Source organism: Heliangelus exortis, chromosome 3, assembly GCF_036169615.1.
Source record: "Heliangelus exortis chromosome 3, bHelExo1.hap1, whole genome shotgun sequence".
Taxonomy (NCBI): domain Eukaryota; kingdom Metazoa; phylum Chordata; class Aves; order Apodiformes; family Trochilidae; genus Heliangelus; species Heliangelus exortis.
Genome location: NC_092424.1, coordinates 11,542,334 through 11,560,558, shown reverse-complemented (window position 1 = coordinate 11,560,558; position 18,225 = coordinate 11,542,334). Strand labels below are relative to the sequence as shown.

Genomic DNA, 18,225 nt, shown 5'->3' with positions numbered 1-18,225 from the left:
AGTGCCGTGGACCAGAGCAGGCAGGTCATGGTGGGAGCAGTATCCCTTTGCCAGCTCTGCCCTAGGGCCAAGCACTCTTTGGTCACAGCCTCCATACCCAGTGAGGAGGTGAGAGCTCACTGCAGGCCAGGCTCTGGAGCCCTCCCCAGGATGAAGACATGCAAGCAGCTCCATCACCTACCAACATTGGAAAGTCCACCTTTCTGTGGGATTTTCTCAATGGCATTTCTTAGGTCCTTAGAGTTGGTGTAAGTTTTTAAGTTAAATTCTGTGGAAGGGTCATCACTGAAAGAAGAAATGAGAGCAGGTTTTGTCAGGTTTTTTTTTTTTTTTTTGCTTCAAATGCAACAACACAAAAGCTGTAGGACCTCTCTCCAGTGCAAGCTGGAATGAGACCTTTAGTGTGCATCATTCCCAGAGCTACAGCTGCCAGAGTGTCCAGTCATGCCTCACAGCAATGGGAGCAGCTGCACAAGAAACTCTTACCCATACTGAACGATGCCCATCAGAGGACCAGCACTGCTGATGCCAAGGGCTCGAGCCATGTTACTGAGGAACTGCTTCTGGAGCTGAAAGCGGCGTTTCCCAATGCTCCAGCTCCCATCCATCAAGAAGGACAAATCAACCTTGCAGTCTGTGGAGAGACGCAGAAACATGGAAAATATTTTTAGTCCTTTTTAGTAGATCTGCTTCTTGTGACAGCCGGCAGCCTAAAAAGTCTGCATCCAGTGACGGCTGCTGTGTGAGCTCTGCCAAAAAGCCTTTGACAAGTCACAGCTGGGGGCTCAGGAGTGCCCTGCACACTGGTAAACACAGTTCTTGGTGTAATTTTCTCCCAATCAGTGTTCAAGCTGGGTGACAAAATGTCAAGAAGCTGTCCCCGACGGGGGGGACACAGACATTTGATTCAGTAGTTAATGCGTAGAGTCTTTAAAATGCCAGTTCTGTGAGAGACAGCATTCATCCTGGGACCACCACATTTGGGAGCTAGGGAGGAGAGGCCAGCCATGCAGAGGGAAGCTGGCTCATGTGCTGTGCCCTCAGAGCAGTGGCTTGGGCTTGGCCCACTTTATTCACAGCCCAGATGTGGTGAGAGTGTAAAGCCAGACATGACCCCTGTATTTTGCAGTCTGGCCACCTACAGAGCACAGACTACAGGGATTTCCTTGGGTTATGCTGTTGTGGGTTTAATTGGTATAACAAATGTTATCAGGAACATACTGTGTTAGTGCTGCTCAGAAGGCAGGAAAGACCCACTCAGTTCCCTAAATGTGTGATGCCCGGGATGTGCCTTGGGGCAAAGGACATTATGGGGTCTCTTCAAGGAGCTGCTGATGGCAGTCCTGGCACCTCTGTGCTTCTGAATTGCATTAGTTCAGCAGCTTCATTCTGGGCTGGAGCCAACTGCACAGATGATGATTTCTCTTGGTGTGGTTGGATTGAGCTGAGGCTCTTTTCAGATGTAGCTGTGGGCTGGTACCTGTGTGTGCAGTGCCCTGTTGTGTGTTGCCTCTCTGGGCTGAAAGCAACGTTCCAGAAAAGCTACGCCTGCACCCAAACAAACGCTTCCCTCTAATTACAGAGGCGAACCTTATCTTTGTGTTTCTGTGAATGCTGACTTCTTTGCTGCCAGCCTGCTTTTACATCTCTGCAAGTTAGAGATAAAACATTCATCGATTGGACTGCAACCAGGAGTGGAATCAAAATTTGGCTTAAGTAGAGCGCTAATTAACATTTTCCCCCTCTGGCGTCCAGGTCATCCCCATCACTTGATTTCTCTTCGATGATGTCTCCTACCAATCACACAGTCCAAAATAGTGTGTTTTAATCATTAGGTAGCCTGAAGGCTACAAAGCACCAATTGTTCTTACTGGCTTATGCAACTGCCTCCCATCTCATTACCTTCAATTTTTTCTCCCGTAGCTGTCTGGTTTTCTAGTTTTAATAATGCTGAATTATAGAAGCGTGACTGAGAACCGTGTCCGTTCACAGCAAATGGTGGGGCAAGGGCGGGAACTCACAACAAATAATAATACCTCAATTAACAGCCAAGTTTTCCTAAGTTTCCTGTCCTTCAAAGAGGGCTACACCATGCAGTCTGTATGTGGAAAGTGGGGAGTTTGTTAGCCAGCAGGGTCTGGACATGTTAAGTTTTACATACACTGTTATACAATTTCTAGGGAGGGTTCAGAGAGCAGAATTTTTTCGGTGCTGGGACATCAGTGGGACTCTGCAAGAGCATGGGATAAACATGCTGTGTAGGGATCTGAACTGCAGGGAGACAAGATCTGATTTTGTGGTCCTGGAGGTATCAGCAAGATGAGAGTTTTGATTCTGGTGTTCAACTGCTGAAACACAGCTGTGCTTGCCTTCCCCTCCTCTACATTGAACTGTGCTTCTCTGCAGTGCAGTTGGGTCTCTACGGCAGGTTCTGCCCCTCTTCTTCTTCTTTCCTTTATTTCTGTATCAATTGTAGATGTATTTGACATCTTTGATAGGTTAAAAAATACTTTTAAGCATTAAGAAGAGGACTGGGGAGTACACAGACATTTGGTTCAGTAGTTAATGCATAGAGTCCTTAAAATGCCAATTCTGTGGCAAACGGCATTCAGCTGCTGGAGGATGGGCAAGAGAGGACCCAGGAGAGGACCCAGGCAGTGGTGGGAGGGTGAAGCCCCCTCTCCAGGGCAGCTTCCCATGAGGAGGCAGCAGATGACCCCATCTCTCCACTGAGTGCTTGCTTTCTCTTTCTCCTTCTACTCTGGGCCCCATCTCAAGATGAGGTAATGGGCAATTCTGTCTTTAATTATAGAGGGCTGTGGAAGATTTATTTTTCAGAGCAGGGCCCCCTACATCTCCATTCCTCAGATGGGCTGAGGGACTCTCAGTGCTCCCTCTGCCTCTCCTCTCTTCTTGCTGGGGTAGGCAAGAAGATCCCTTTCTCAGGTGGTTTCCTTCCCTCCCACCTACTGCTGTGGGGTGGGTGCCTGCGCTCAGCACAGCCACGGGAGACTGCTCACTCATCTAACCCTGGCCGGAGCTTGTTGGTTTGCTGTCCTCCACTGCTGAAGTCCCTGAGTGAAGCTCTGCACCCCAGGAACATGGAGCTTATGCCGTGCAGGAAGAGGTAGCAATGAGAAGCCACCATCCCCCTACCCAGGTATAGTAAATCTTGGATGTTGTTTCCTTTTGAGTAGAAGCAAAAACCAATTATGTGTATGGGAGGGGTTGTCAGAGAGCACTCGATGCTCCTCTCTGCACGGGAAAAATATAGTTCTCAAGTTCTTAAGCTTTCTTGAAAACTTACCTTTTGCTATTTAATTTTAACATATTCTTGCAACGTGTAATTAATGAAATGGTAGTGCCTAATTATGAAGTTAATTCTGAAGTACGTACCTGGGTTCCCCTGGGAGACTGACTCCAGTGGCTTTGGATTCAATTCTTCCTTTGAGCTGAAGCCTAGAGAGAGAAAGGAGAGGCTCCATCAGTGTGTGCTCGGTGGCTGCCCTTATCTCTGGAAAGAAGCAGGCAACAGCGTGGCTGCAGAGTCCCCCCTGGCCTGAGGATTGATGTGAGAGGAAAATGAGGCAGAGAAGCTTAGCCTTGAAGCTTAGCTTTTTCCACCTATGTCACTTCTAGGAGTAAACGAGCTTAAGCATTTCTAAATGTCCCACCAAAATCTCTCCAAGTATCAACTTTGATTCCGCTTTGTGAGTCAGTCCTCTCTGCAAGGGCTTGAGAACAGCATGCACAAGGAGAGGGTTCCTCAGGTGCAGAGGCTGGTGGCCACAGTGTGAGGTGGTGACCTCCCAGCACTTTGCCCCTGAGAGACCTGGTGCTCCCACCCTGCTGGCTTGCCATGCTTCACCTGTGCCTTGTGAGTTGCACAATGTCTGAAACAGATGAGCTACTGATTGAACACGTTGCTTTTCTGTCTGGAGAAGGTGGCATGACCAGTGTCTCACCCCACCACATTACATCTGGGGAAGCAATGCAAGCCACAGCTCCTCAGGTGCTCCTGGAGGACTGGTTAGTTTTGAAAGTGCAAAAGAAACGGGGCAAATAGCAGCAGAGAGCTACAGTCAAGTCATGGGAAACAGTCTCACGGGTCACTAGGGGATTTTAGCTGAGGCTCTAACTGAGATATTTGAATAGTAGCAGCCTAGGGAACATGGGCTTATGTCCTTATGAGATGCCCTGACTCACAGAGCATCATCAGGCTGCCACCAGAAGGTTTGAAAATGCTGAACTTCACTCATGACTTGAATGTCTGGTGAGAGTCTCCTCACAGTACAGCATCTCTCTCCTGAGTAAGGGCAAAGAGCAGCTTCTTTTCACTACAGCATGACAAGATTAAGGGGATTTAGCTGGTATAATCTTTGGAAGAGACAGCAGTGATCAGACAAGACTGGAACACTCACGAAGGAAGCAGCTGGTCAAAAAAACCATCAGAATAGCTTGTTATTTTTGTAAACTGTGTATTCATTTTTATGATAAAAGGAGGAAGACTTCCTTAAATCTTCATCGTCACATAAATTGAGAGAAGACTACAGACTTCAGAGTGACAGTAAAAAGGCAACTTTAGAAAGTCTGAGCTAAATATATATTAAAAAAAAAGGTGAGAAATTACTAGGTGCCAGAGTTTCCCCAGAAATCTGCTGTTGCCTTTCACTAGAGACCTGACACTAAGCTGGAGCATTGGGCTTGGCCTTGTGCAGGAGCTCTGTGGTCCCTCACAAATAAAATAGGTAAAGGGCACAACAATTAACCCTACTTTTGTGTACGGCAAGAGCTAGCACTTTCTTTGTATGTTGTATTTGAGAATTTCACTGGCCAAGGGAGGACAGCCTTGGGGCTGATGTTGCTTTTTGTCAGTGTGCGTGTGGTGCCTGCAGTCCCTGTGCGTGGCCTCTCTGTGCTCCTACCCCAGCTTGGGAGCAGATTCTTTCCGGGCACAGGGGATCTGTACCCATCCTGACACTGGCTTTTGTACCAGAAATGCTTCAGCCCCACACAGTGGAGCCAACCCTCTCCTGCCAGAGAAGGCTGTCCCAGTTCAAAAGCAGGCTGGTGAGCCAGGCTCCAGCTGCCTTCATCTCCCAGCTGGAGCTGTTGACCAGCACATTGCTGGCTTCTGCCTCTTGTCTTGCCCCTCCTCTGCTCACCTGGGATGAGCTCCCAGGCAAGGAACAGGGGCCAGGTCTCCTGGGGGTGTGAGGCTGCCCACAGGAGCCCGTTTGGATGGGGGAAACATCAGCAGGGGAGGCAGAGTGGTGGTGCTGGGGCAGCACTGCCTGAGGCTGGGCATGGGCTCCTGGTTGAGGAAAAGTGATGGGTTTGGAACAGGGGTGATGCAAAACAGCTCTGTCCAGTGACATCTACTGCAGCAAATGTTTCTGACCTGACTCAGTCTTTAAAGTCTTGGTGCCAGGGGCCAAAACTTCTGAGGGCACAAGGAAATTCCTGTGCAGGTGCAGCAACAGGAACTGCAGGAGAGTGCTTTAAGGAAGTGACCACAAGGCCAAGTGTTTTTTGCAGGTTGGGGTTGTGCTGTGCACTTAAATCTGGTGACCCTGCCACTCCACCAGCAGCCATGGCCTCCCAAACCTGGGTATCACATCTTGCCAGTGTGATTTGGAAATGGCTCCTTTTGGCCCTTGCTTTGCTTGTATGTAAGTGCCTGCAGGCACAGTCCCACTGACACTTTCAGGTGGTGAAACCAGTCCCACCAGCCAACGGTAGAGCCCTTCTCTTGACAATCACCCTCCTGCCTGCTTCTGCCCCACCACTGCCCCCCCTGCTTGCCTGGTGTCTGTGGAAGACAAGGAGAAGATAGAAAGTGGAGTTGAACTGGGAAGAAATAAAGAGGTTAAAGATGGGCTGGACCCAACTTCCTAAAACTGCTCACCCTCTGGCCTGGGCAGAGGGTGGCTGGGAGGCTCTTTCTGGATTATTGTGGGTTTATCTGATGTAAAAGTTGTGGGTGATGTGAGAGGGAGAGACAAAGGAAGCAATGACTTAGACCCGCACGCAGCCTCTCTTTGTCAACCACCTACGTGAGAGTGATTGCAGTTTCTTTTCTGTAAAATCTGAAATAGTGGGCAGCTTGCTCCCATGCTTCTTTGTGTCCCAGTACAAGTTGTAATTAATTACATGGGCACATAAGAGTTCCTCAGTAACAGACCAGAGCCACACTTCATCCTACAGCCTGTGCACCTCATGCCTCCCATGTGCCAGCTTGGTGTCCCATATGTGCAGTTCCCCCCTCTTGCCTTATTTGCACAACAGAAATTAGATGGATTTAACACTGTAGTGAAAATAGGTAATAATGAGTCATTAATTTCAGCAACTAAATTGTATAGGAAAGCTAATGCATAGTTATCTGCCTCATGTCTTTATCTGCATCCAATAAAATCTGCATTCCTTACCCAGGCACACAGCTGACATTAACTTTGTCATCAGGGAAAGCTGATGTGTAGGCAATGCAGCACTTTTCATTTTTATTTGCCAGTGCAATTGCCAGCTCTCGAAGGCTGTGGGTCATCTGGTTAATTTGTGCTTAGCGTAACAGTAAGGTCACCCACCAAATAATCTTCCCCAACTAACTGTGGAGGTGGCCACTCTCCATGGGCCTCCCTGTTCTGCCAGTCCAATCTAATGTTGTTATTGCCATGGGAATTTCAACTCACTGCATGGGCAGTCTGCTCCGTGCTAATTAAAGTTCCCTTCACTGATTGTCACAGCTGTCCATGCTGATTAAACTTCCCATTCATTTAAGTAAGACAGCGGTGACTACATCCATGCCAGAAAGCATTCCTTTGAAGTGACAATCTGAATACATCAGACTTTATCACATGAGTCTACACAGACACTTCAGCTCCTGAGAAACTGTTAATACAACATCCCTTCCCCATGCCCAGCCTCTCATTGCATTTAATGCAGTCTGTCATTTTATGCCTCAAAATACCCCTCTGCATCCTGGCCCTAGTGCTGTAGGTTTTTTGTTTTTTTTTTTCTAAAGAAGCCCTCTGATGGCTTAGGCCACAGAGGATGGAACTGCTTCATTTTTCTGGCTCAGAAGGGAGACCTGGTCATGTTTGTACAATGCAAACTTTGGCTCCACAGGCACTGCTGCTGACCCTGAAGCATGTGGGCCATGCTGCTTGTGACAGATAAGCCATGCCTCAGCTTTGAAGTAAGCAGAGTGTTCAAGGCACAGCCCTCTCCAAAACCAAAAAAGATGATGAAAAAGATATTTATGTAAAATGGTCCAGCCCTTCATAAGAGAGAGAGTGCCCTGTCATGAACTGGACTGTAGTTTGTGTAGTCTGCTTTAAATATTCCCAAGGAAGGGGATCTCTTAAATATTGAATGCATAGAAGCTGCAGCTGGTAACTACTCCCTGTTAAGGGTTGCACAAGCTTTGGTCTTGTTGCTACCAGAGCCTGCTACAACAATAGGGTTTCTTCCCCCCCCTTGCTCATCAGTAATCATAAAAATGTTGCCATCTCCCTATTTTTTAAGTTTTTAAGGCTAAAAAAATCAGAGAATTTCAATGATGCTTATTATTTTTTATGCTCAGCTTAAACTCTCCTTTCCTTATGTCAACATCTTTCCTAAGTACATTGACATCAGAATATTCTCTTATCTTCTTCATGTATTGTAGCTCTATACTGCAACCCCCAACTGTGGTATTCCCAAAATACTTTCTTAGTTACAAATGGATTTCAGTAGCTAGAACCCCTTTCCCACATAGTATCTGCCAACTCTTTCCTGAGCTCATCTGTTCTTCTGCTTTAGGCAGGAATTTAAGACTAATGCAAGCACAGAATAATTTTAACTACTAAGATTTAAATGACATACCTAGTTTGTAATTTTAAATAATGCTGTTACCCCTTAAAATGAGATTGTTATCAGCAGTACCATGGGCCTAATGAATATATATAGTTTTTACTATGTGTGATGCAAACCACTTATTCCCAGACAAGTTACTGGATGCTTTAAATAGTTACCTGTGTCAAAAAGGCTCAATCCAGGTTTCCATGAGTCTGTTTCCATTGCTTTCACACATGAAAGAGAAGAAAAAATATTACTGGAAATAGTGGAATTGCCTGAGATTACTAAATCCTGACTCAGTTTAGAAAGGTCAATTTATGCAGTGAAGTATCATTAAGAACTAGGAGCTAAGGAAATCAGTAAACCTGGAAACCTTTATGCACTTACTTCAAGACACATTTGGGAGCCTTGCATTACTGCCTCCAGAATACTAATCCTTTTAATGATTTTAAATATGCCTCTTCAGGTCTGTTTTGGTCTTTTTCCTCTAAATTGCATTGATACTGGGGCAAGTATAGTGGCTTGAGTACACTTTTGCTTGTCTTAGATTGTTTTCCCCTGCAAATCTGCAAGTACCTCTCACCTACACATTTCTCTATCCCCTCAGCCCATCCAAAATCAAAGAAGTTGTCTAAATTTTGCTTGTAGCCTATCAGGCATGGAAAACTTCATCAAAATTGCTGCTTTCATAAATAAAGCCCAAAATGTCTTTGGTGTTGTAGCCTGCTGAAGAGCTTTCCTGAGAAAGGGATGTTTTGCTTTGGGCTACAGCCAGACGAAAGCCCTTGCAGCTGACTAGGACAAGAACAGTGCCAAGGAGCAGTGGTGATCAGGATCCTTGTCCCCTCACAGCCCATCTCCAGGTTTGTTCACTGTGGTTTACAAAGACAAAGCTCAGGTCCACTGAAGCCATACCACCTCCCTAACCTGAGTTGGCCTGCTCGGACTGGCAGCTGGTGAGCTTTTGACCTGAGCCAGAGGGTAAATCACAGGATAGATTTGGAAAAAGTCATGGCTTGCCAGTGTCCTCCAGCCCAGTGAGAGCACTGACCTTGTCCTTAGGTTGCCATCCCAGCAAGAGCTATCAGATTCTCTTTGGGAGGGAGACTTGTTAAATAAGATGAGAGATCTCCCTTAGGGTAGGAGTCATGAGGAACCAAGAGATAGTGGGGCAAGGGATGCAGTTTGCAGAGCAAGAGGACCCAACCCAACAAGAAGAGCTGATGTTCATTTGTCATCACAGTGGCCAATGTGTGAACAAGAGATCATAGTGCAACCTGATTGTGAGTAGATAATCTCAAAAAGTGTGTTTCACCCTCTCAGAGTGGAGAAATGTCCAGTGATTGTCAAAAGAAAAGATTCACATGAGCCTATTTTCCTCCTAACCTGCTGAAAAAAAAACAAACAAACCAGCCAAAGAACAAATCACGAAGAAGGTCTGGCACTTCTTAAGTAATTTTTATAGCTATGCTGCCATATGAGTTGCAGTGAAAATGTGCTAAATGTGGTAGGAACTGCACAGCACATAGAACCAGTCACAAGGAGCTGTGCAAAGATCTGCCCATCTTTTCTCTTCATAAATAGGGATGGGAGCTGAAGGATGCAGAGCAATGGGATGTGCACCTCCCATGTATCACTGGTTTGCTTCTGCTGCCAGATGCTAGGGACTATCCTCACAGCACAGACTACTCTAAGGTCTCTGACTGTTTAAACTCAGAAGAGACAGGCAGATCCTTTTCAGGAAGACAGACAGATGCTGAAAAAGGAAAAGATTGCTTTTTGCCAGTAGGAACAACGATGAAGTTTTTCTAGATCCACTCTTCTCAAGAACTACATCAACTCTCTTAGTGGCAGATGCTCTGGTCTGTTCAAATATCTATGAGTGCAAGCTGTTTATTGCTTCTCTGAGCAGTCTTCTCATGGCTCACACCCTTGTAAAACTTTCTGTGCCACGAGAGCCTGTGTGCTGTCCTTCTTAATGGAAAAAGCACTAGATGGGTGCCAAGGATTTGGGTAGCTGGCTGCAAATATGCAGAATATACAGCTTTCTGAGGGGCCCATAAATCCAGGAAAAAGCTCTTGCAGGTACTTTTAGGCACATGATGAAGAAAGTTGTCAAAGAAATATGAATCTGAAAGGGAAATGATTATTCTTATAAGGAGATAGGACTTTTTTTGTTCCACTTGATCATACCCATGAAAATTCAGGGTTATTTTTTAAAATACTCCAAGACTGGTCTTTATAAAACCCAGCAAAACCAGCACCATGCTACAGTACAATGGTCTTGAAATGGTATTTCAAGAGAGTTAATGTGAATTGTGAGTTTGGAAGAATCAGGACCTTCTGAAGAATTTCAGAGAGAAGCTGTGCAAGCAACCGGTGTGTTGGGGAGAGTGTTTTCTCAGCATTTCTCAGCTTTTTGCTAACCTGAGCCAGTGAGAGGATGTTCCTTGACAGCCAGGCCAAACTCACAGAACTGATCCCTGTTTTTTGCAGAACAGCAAGCGTGGGCTTGGTAGGATCAAGAAAAACAACTCTCCTTTCCAAGAAAGCAAGGAGTAGTTCAGGAATTTCCCTTTGATCATTAGAAAATTTGGCTGCTTGGAAGCAACACATCTGTGCTGCCAACATTCAGGCTGAAAAAAAGATCAGGACTCATTTGGAATATGGCAAGTATGTGTTTGTGGGTATTTCCCTTCTTGTTCGGTGATGAAGAAAACAGAATCATTCATGGTGGGAGTTTGTGCTTTGTAATCATGTTTGGGGGGACCTTGAGGTGCCTTAAGCCATTAGGTGGAGTCAAAGTGTGACTTGGATTTAAACAAGACTCAGCTCTGTGTTCTCCTTCTCTGGCAAAGATTTGGCCAGCAGAAACCTCTGGTCCAGATGTTAGGACTCTTCCCATTTCAGCCCCACCAGGAAGGCAGGTCTGCCACCCCAGGCTATCCCCAGGCTATCTATGTGGTGTCACATAATTAATATATTACTATTTCTGATATGTTTATAGGCAACATATTTGCTCTGCTGTTTAGTCCATGAAAACACTGTCCTTCTGTTCCCTCTCTAAAAGTGAGAATTGGGGGAGCACAAAAAATGTGAGATTAGAAAAAAAAGAAATGACTGTGACACCAGAGTGGCAAAAAAATTGAGGAAGACAAACAGGGATGGAAACCAGAAGGAAGAGATGGGAGTCTGAAACAAGGAGAAGGGGTAGAAAAGTGAGAAAACGGAGTTAAGTCTTGGGAGGAGGAGAAGTGTATCCATTTTAAATATGCTGCAACTAGGTCAACTACAAATTGTCATTTTGATGGGGAGGTTACTGGATAAACTTACTTGGCCAGTGTTATCCATCAAGTCCTACTGCATAATAACTTCTGACCTCAATATCAACCTCCACTTTGCTTGCTTCTGTTGCAATACTTCTCCTGTGCTTCCCAGCTCTTGCCAAAGCCCTCAGGGCCCCAGAGACAGATTTCTGTGCCTCTCCCTCCCCAGGGGGGGTTGGTTACCCATGGTGGGAGTCAGCTCTGCTGCAGCACAGCTCTGTCTCCTTAGCCCAGGTTTGGTTGCAATGGTGGAGCTGTGAGCAAGGAGCTCGGTGTGAGTAAGGCTGCAGAAGGTATCTGTGGTGCCTTCATCCATACTGCTTGGGGACAGCCTCTAATCACACATCCTCACCTTTTCTCCTTGTACTTGTCCCTAGTCTTGTGCCTTGCTATCCTGACTTTGACCTTGCCTTGCTGGTCTGGTGTCCTGCTTCAGCTGGTCACCCTGCCTCATTGCTGGGGAGTTGCCAAAAAACCTGGGCTGTCAACTGGCCTTGGGTACCACCACCAGACCTGTTCTGCTCTTCTTGTAGGGGTTCTGGGGGTCTGTGCCCTTGTTGGTGAGGGGCAGCCCTGACTGTCTTGCTCATGCCTGACTCCCATCCCTCATCCTGGACAAAATTTGTCTCTGAGAAGCCTTGCAGTCCTGTGAAGGGAAGGTCAGTATTTCTATGTGCATCCATGGCTCTGGAACCCTGGGAAGCTGTTGATGACTTTGCAGGGTTCGATGGGGCTGTTTGCTGGTGAAGGGTGATGAATTGCACAGCCAGGGAGGAAGGAAAAGGCAGGTGATGGTTTCTACCCTCAATACTAAAGGAAACCTCTACAGTGACAATCAACCTGGAGGCTCCTGAGAACAAGAGGAATGGAAGATTTAGCTTGATGTCAGGCCCCATAGGCTGCACAGAGCTGTTTTTTTGTTTCTTATTTTGACTAACAAATAAGGAAAGTTGCAAACACTGCAGTAGATGCTGATTCCCACGGCCTGAAAGAACAGCTCAGCAGTGCCCGGGCTGTCCTTTGCCTTTCACATTCAGGAAGCTGCTCGTTGGCATTCAGTGCATGAAGCTCGCCCTGGTCGTCCTCCAGGACACATGAAAACTGTCTGCAATTCTGCTTGAAGGCTAATTGCTAAAACTGTGAAAGAGAGCAGGAAGTCTGCTGCTAAAATCTTTCTCACCCAGGTGGGCTGGAGAGCTGGCAGCCCTCTGGAAGGCAGCAACAGGGTCTTGGTGCTGAATACCTGTGTGATCCAACAAAGAGGAGAGCAATTAGACACCAGTGGAGGAGGAAAGAGCAGCACAAGTGCAAGGGATGCTGTGGCCCCAAATGTTTTTTTCTGCACGTATTTTCAAACTAAATGGAAAAGAAAGATGGAAACTATGGATTTAAAAAAATTAAAAGCTGAAAGAGATCAGCAAAAGCAGAATAGTTAAAATGTTAGTAGGAGCTATATGGGGCAGCTATTCAGTGCTGCACTGGGACAACTGGTAGTGAGTCCTGAGATGCTCAGGGCTTGGAAATTGAAGCCACATGTCTCCCATCAAGGCCAGGTCTTCATCTCCTAAACTTACACAGACACAAAATTCCCCTCTAATTTTTGCAACAGCAAATGTTATAAAAGACCTTTCTAAGTAGTTTTAGAGTACTATTTCGAGAACAATTCTAAGTTTAATTACTCCTGATTAATTTTTCTTAAAACTCAGGCTATCATCACGCAATAAACAGTGTGATATCTGCTCTCACTGCATCACACTATAAACATAGTTAAGAGTGAAAAAGGGTGTATTATTGCCTGATTCAATAGATGGGAATGGTGGAACTAGCTACAGGGAGAAATTAGAGAAGTGACTGTAATACCTTTACCTGTACTGGGTCGTAAAAAATTCCTGTCACTTGCAGAGGTGGAAGTGCCCCTGAATGCTTTGAAAATATTATCCTGGTTAGTGCATGGAACTTAAACACATTCTTTTCTAGTATTCTAGAAATACAAATTTACTAGTTATTGTTAATTTGGGACATACCTGTATTCTGTCCTCTTCCTTGGGCAGCCTGAACTTGTCCTATGTGGACATCAAAATGGAAAAATGTGATTTATACCATGTTTGATACAGGACTACTGCTACCTGGCTTTTTCACTGAGTCTCATTCTATACCTGCCAGAGTTAATGGTTCATATATACAGAGTTTTCATTAATATGGTTCCCCATATGTTAACTCGACATTTTGAGCCCACTTAAAAAAGGATTGCCTTGCTCTGTCTGTCATAAAGATTTGCCTACTTAACATCCCTTTCCATTCTGAATGTTACTTGTACAGGTTTCTGGTCTGCATTTAAAAGGTTTGGAGTTAGTGCTGTGATTTGCTTTCCTTTGTAACTTTCCCTCTGTCGTGCACACTATTTAGATATGTGTATTTCTATCCAATTGTGCTGCTTGTGTGAGGAAGGTTAGAAAAAGCCCCAAACCCAAAATAGCCCCTCAGACCAGATACTGCCCCTTCTGTAAAGAGAAAGTGGATAGAAGCAAGCAGACTGTGACTAATGAGACAGTGACAAAAATGATGTGGGAGAATTCATGTGTCTGAAACATCTTCCACTGTCTTCACAAAAGGCTTTTTTTAAGGTGACTGGGTTATTAAATTCCTGCTGTTCAAAAATACTAAAGGCTCAAAGCATTTACAGATCTTTAATCATGCCTTTTGTTTCATTATTCTTAAGAAGCTTGTTAACAAAGTTATCCTTTAACAAGCCTTTATTCATTAGTTTTCCCAGGAAGATTAATTCTGAAGCTTGGTGGAATCAGTGGGAATGTTCTAGCCAGCTCCCGTGTACACTGGACAGGGGCCTATGAGATATTTTTACCAATAAGATATCATAAATGAAACCATGTTAAATAGTTGTCAGAAAACAGGAATTCCTGCTTCTTTTGAAGCTGATATTACAAAATTAAGTGATAGAAAAAAGCATATGTTTGACACAAACTCAAACCTTCACAGGCCACTGGAAGCCCTTTGATGGGATTTCTAGGAGCTGTCCTGAGAGACCTTGTAAGGTCCAGATGTCAGAGAGATCCTGTTTAAGCAAATAACAGGCTCATCTGCCAAAACTGGCAAGGCTTTTAAACTTTATAAGCTTGTAGCTCTGGCTCCAGATGGAGCACGGCTAGCCCAGGGTGAGTTTTCATGCTGTGGAGGGAAATGTCTGTCTGTGCAGCTGTGTTGTGTGGGGTTGTGCAGGTCATGCTTTCCATGTGGGAGGTCAGTGTGTGCCAAAGAGGTGCAAGAAAATTAACTCTGAGTCTGAGAGGTCTCCTTGTTTTGGGTTTGCCACAAGCAGGTCCAAATATTTATAGAGCACTCCTTTTATGTCTTAAGTAGAAATAGGGTACAAGAGGCTGAGATATAAGCTCACTATGAGGAGTATTTTATGCAGTTTTTATAATGAATTAATCTTACTCTCCACACACAGGTCAGCAAAGTGGATTTCTCTCTGTACTCCTTTTGACTATGCTAAGCCTGGGGGCTGTTCCCTCTTGCTGTACCTCCCAAAGATGTGTTACCACCATCCCTGGAGTAAGCTGATTTCTGCAAATGCTTTTGCTGGCTGAGGCAAATACTGTGGTGGTAGAGAAAGAAAAGTTTGGATCAGAATTCCATGGTTTGAAAGGCTTCTTCCTTCAAGTCTGGGATGCCAGAAGCTGTAGCAGGTAAAAGTGTGCTCATTACTGTGCAAGCTGAGGCAGGACTAAGTCTGTATCGTAGTGTCCATCCAGTCACTTGGTGAATCCCAAAAGCTGTGTCAGAAATGAAAGCAGTGGAATAGAGATACCTTGGTTGGGAGCGAGTCCTGTAGTGAGTAGGGAGGTGGGAAGGCAGGAAAGGATGGGGACAGCAGGGAGAAATGCAATTTGGAGTGACCTTGTAAATGATGGGAACTGATTTGAGTAGGCATGCACAAAACATGCCTGTCCTTCTGCAACTGGGTCAGCACCTTTGATGAGCTAAGTCACTTAGAAGCAAAGGCAGCATCCAAAAATAAACACCATCTTTTCTCCAAGCTAGAGCCCTTACCCAGTGCTTCCTGAAGGCATGAGCCCTGAGGGTCTGGTGCTGCTGGAGAAGAGGTTTCTATGCTTTCTCTAGCACTCATACTACTGTTTCCTCCCTAGTCTTTTTTTTTTTTTTTTTTTTTTTTGTTTTGTTTTTTTTTTTGTTTTTTTTTTTGTTTTGTTTTTTTTTTTGTTTTTGTTTTTGTTTTGTTTTGTTGTTTTTTTTTCTTTCTTTCTTTTTTCTGTTTACTGATAGTAAGTCACAACTGGGGATGAAAGCAGTGTGGTGTACAGTGGTAGGCAATGACCAGTTTAGAATCCCTGTCTGAAAAGAGATGCAACCATTGAACCAAGCTGGGCACAGAGCACAGGGCAGCCTGGTGAAGGTGGTGCTGACCTCTTTGCTCAGCCTGCTGGAGTAGGAAATAGAAATGAGACCAACGAGCAGGACCAGATTTGCAAGCACATTAGGTGCAGAATGATGCAGATTACCACTGAATTTAAATGCTTTTGAACTGTGCTGGTATTTGTGTGACTCCTGCCATACACATACCAGCACATTTGGCTCTGTAAGATTGACTCCTCCAGCCCCTGCCCTTATTCTGGGCTTGCAGCTAAATTTGACATAATTATACTTTCCCTCAAGACCTGGTATCCAAAAGATACCTGCCCTGCCACGTGCTTGGTTCTGAATTACTTGGCAGCAGGGATAGCCACAGTTATGGATGTGAGAGCAAAGCCAAGCATGAGGCACTCAGAAATACCAACAGAGCATAAAACCTAGTGATGGCCCAGCTCTCTTTTCACTCAAAAGCAATCACATCCCCATGCTCAGAAACTTGCAGATAGTTGAAAATGTTCTCCTTTAACTGGCAGCACAGCTGAGCAATTTTACATTGTATAGGAAGACACCTCTCAGTACTTGTGTTGGAATGGGAGCCAGTTTTGGGCTTGCAATGTGGAGCTCTGAGCAGCCACCACTCAGCTCTCAGTAACATGACTGGCACACCAGAAATAACATCACAGTTATGCCAGGCTTAGAACCAAAGCCTGAGGTTTTCAAAAGAGCATTGGTTTAGCTTCGTGTAACTCAGCATTTCAGAGCTCTCAGCCCTGAGTTTAGAGAGCTATGCAGCCCTCTCCATCATCTGTCTTATAACTAAATCAAGTCTGCCTTCAAGAAAGTAGGAGAGAAAAAAGCAGGAGGAAAATACAATTAAGGCAGCACAAGCTTTGTTTCTGATCTTGCAAACCCCAGCATTTTCCAAGGCTGAAATACACAGATATTCACTAGAAATTCACCAGCTTCCCCAGAGCTGAGGGTAATCAGCATCTCTGACATCCAGGCCAAGTGTGTGTTTTTCAGTTTAAGTCCAGACTTGGATGGAGTCATTGAGTTTGCTGAGGCTTGAAAGGTTATTGAATCATCACTGCCTTAAAATACACTGAAATGCCTGCCTTGTGGCACACACTTCTTCACCATACTTACTTGATGCTGCAGCTACCACCGATGAGTATGCTGGGTGGACACTGTTAGAACCTAAAAATAAGAGATTTTTTCATCTATTTAGCCAAAAAAACCCCAAATGTTTATGAATAAGAATAAATGGAAGAGGGAAGATTAAGGAAAATCAGTGTGCAGACATCGTATGAGAATTCCTTCACAATGTTTAATCTTTAAAATCCAAAAGCTGTTACAAAAAATATAACCTTCATTTATTCAAAGTTACCACAAAATTAATTCTAAAACAAGTCTTGTCCTATTTGTTGAACTTTCAGTCTAGACAGTGAATCAAAGAATTATTTGTTGACTCCTATACCTGAAAATCATGACAGCATTTGAGAATGGAGAGCCTACTCCTATGAACCACTTTATATGTCAGTATATTATAGACTAGCCACAAATTTATTGCTGATGAGCTCTCATCTCAGAGGATCTACACATATTTCTATTTAGTGAGATACACTAGTTTTGTATGTATCTCAAAGACATGACTCTAGCTCTGGCTCATCTGCTGGAATTAGTATTTCCCAATATTTCTACATGGAATGGCTGAATTCATGATCCACTTAATAATGGAACAGTGAGCTGTATGTCTTGTTTCTTAAATTTTAGGAAAGCTGTAGGTGAGGAAGAAGGCAATGCAAACATAGATGCTACTGACCTATATCCCTGACCCTGTGTGGTCCAGGTCGAGTCTTGGCTGCAGCTGCAACAGTTGTGGTTCGAGTTGGTGCAGGGGTTGTTGCTGGCTTTGGTGTTGTGGTGGAAGGATCCGTTGTTGTGGTTGTTGGGGTTGGGGTTGTGGTGGCCACTTGTGTAGCTGGTGTTGGCACTGGGGATGTCTGGTACTTTTTGTGGACTGTGTCCCCTGTAGGAACATGGACAGGATCACTGCAGCTGGATGTGTGACACATGTGAAAGCATCATTCATGCAGCTCACTGCTTACTGTGATCCAGGTACTCAGAATATCTACAAGCATCCTCATCCGTGCTGCTGTTAGTTCTTTCATTGCTGTCTGGATGTGTAGTGCATGTCCCTGTGTGACACAGTTATTATACAGTGCTCCAGGAGGTGCTGACAACAGCCTGTCATGGGCTTAGTGTGCCCCTTACAATTTGCTTTGGCCAAGAACACCTGACAGCCTCACAGATGTCTCAGACCTATGAAATTCAACCAGCCAGCTGTGGGTTTCCATCATCTTTTCTCAGTGTAATTAAACAGTTAGAAAGTCCATATAAATGGAAAACATCTGACGTGACAATAAAAGATGGCCATTCTGAGTCACAGACCAAAGCAAAATCCTCACTGTCCACCACAGCACTGAATTACTTCTGGCAGAAAAACAAATTTCAGGTAATGGTGTTTCAGGTAGTGGGTCAGAGCCAGGGCAGGGAGCATTAGGGCTTCAGCTGAGGGGAGCCAAGGAAAGTACCACCTGGGAGGGGACAATTTAATCTCACATTTGTTCATCTCACAGTTGCTACTACTTTTTAAATTTATCATCTGTTG

General features: G+C 44.9%; 1 protein-coding gene across 1 annotated transcript in view; it reads right to left on the bottom strand.

The window, feature by feature from the left end:
* VIT (vitrin) overlaps positions 1-18,225 on the bottom strand; it is a 36,968-nt gene that overhangs the window by 3,996 nt on the left and 14,747 nt on the right. Inside the window, exons 7-15 of the mRNA XM_071739163.1 lie at positions 17,377-17,583; positions 16,701-16,751; positions 13,187-13,225; positions 13,029-13,085; positions 12,343-12,405; positions 8,013-8,060; positions 3,397-3,459; positions 487-634; positions 182-285 (exon numbers count right to left, since the gene is read on the bottom strand). Coding sequence (XP_071595264.1) covers positions 182-285; positions 487-634; positions 3,397-3,459; positions 8,013-8,060; positions 12,343-12,405; positions 13,029-13,085; positions 13,187-13,225; positions 16,701-16,751; positions 17,377-17,583 — 780 coding nt within the window. The remainder of the gene's footprint in view (positions 1-181; positions 286-486; positions 635-3,396; positions 3,460-8,012; positions 8,061-12,342; positions 12,406-13,028; positions 13,086-13,186; positions 13,226-16,700; positions 16,752-17,376; positions 17,584-18,225) is intronic.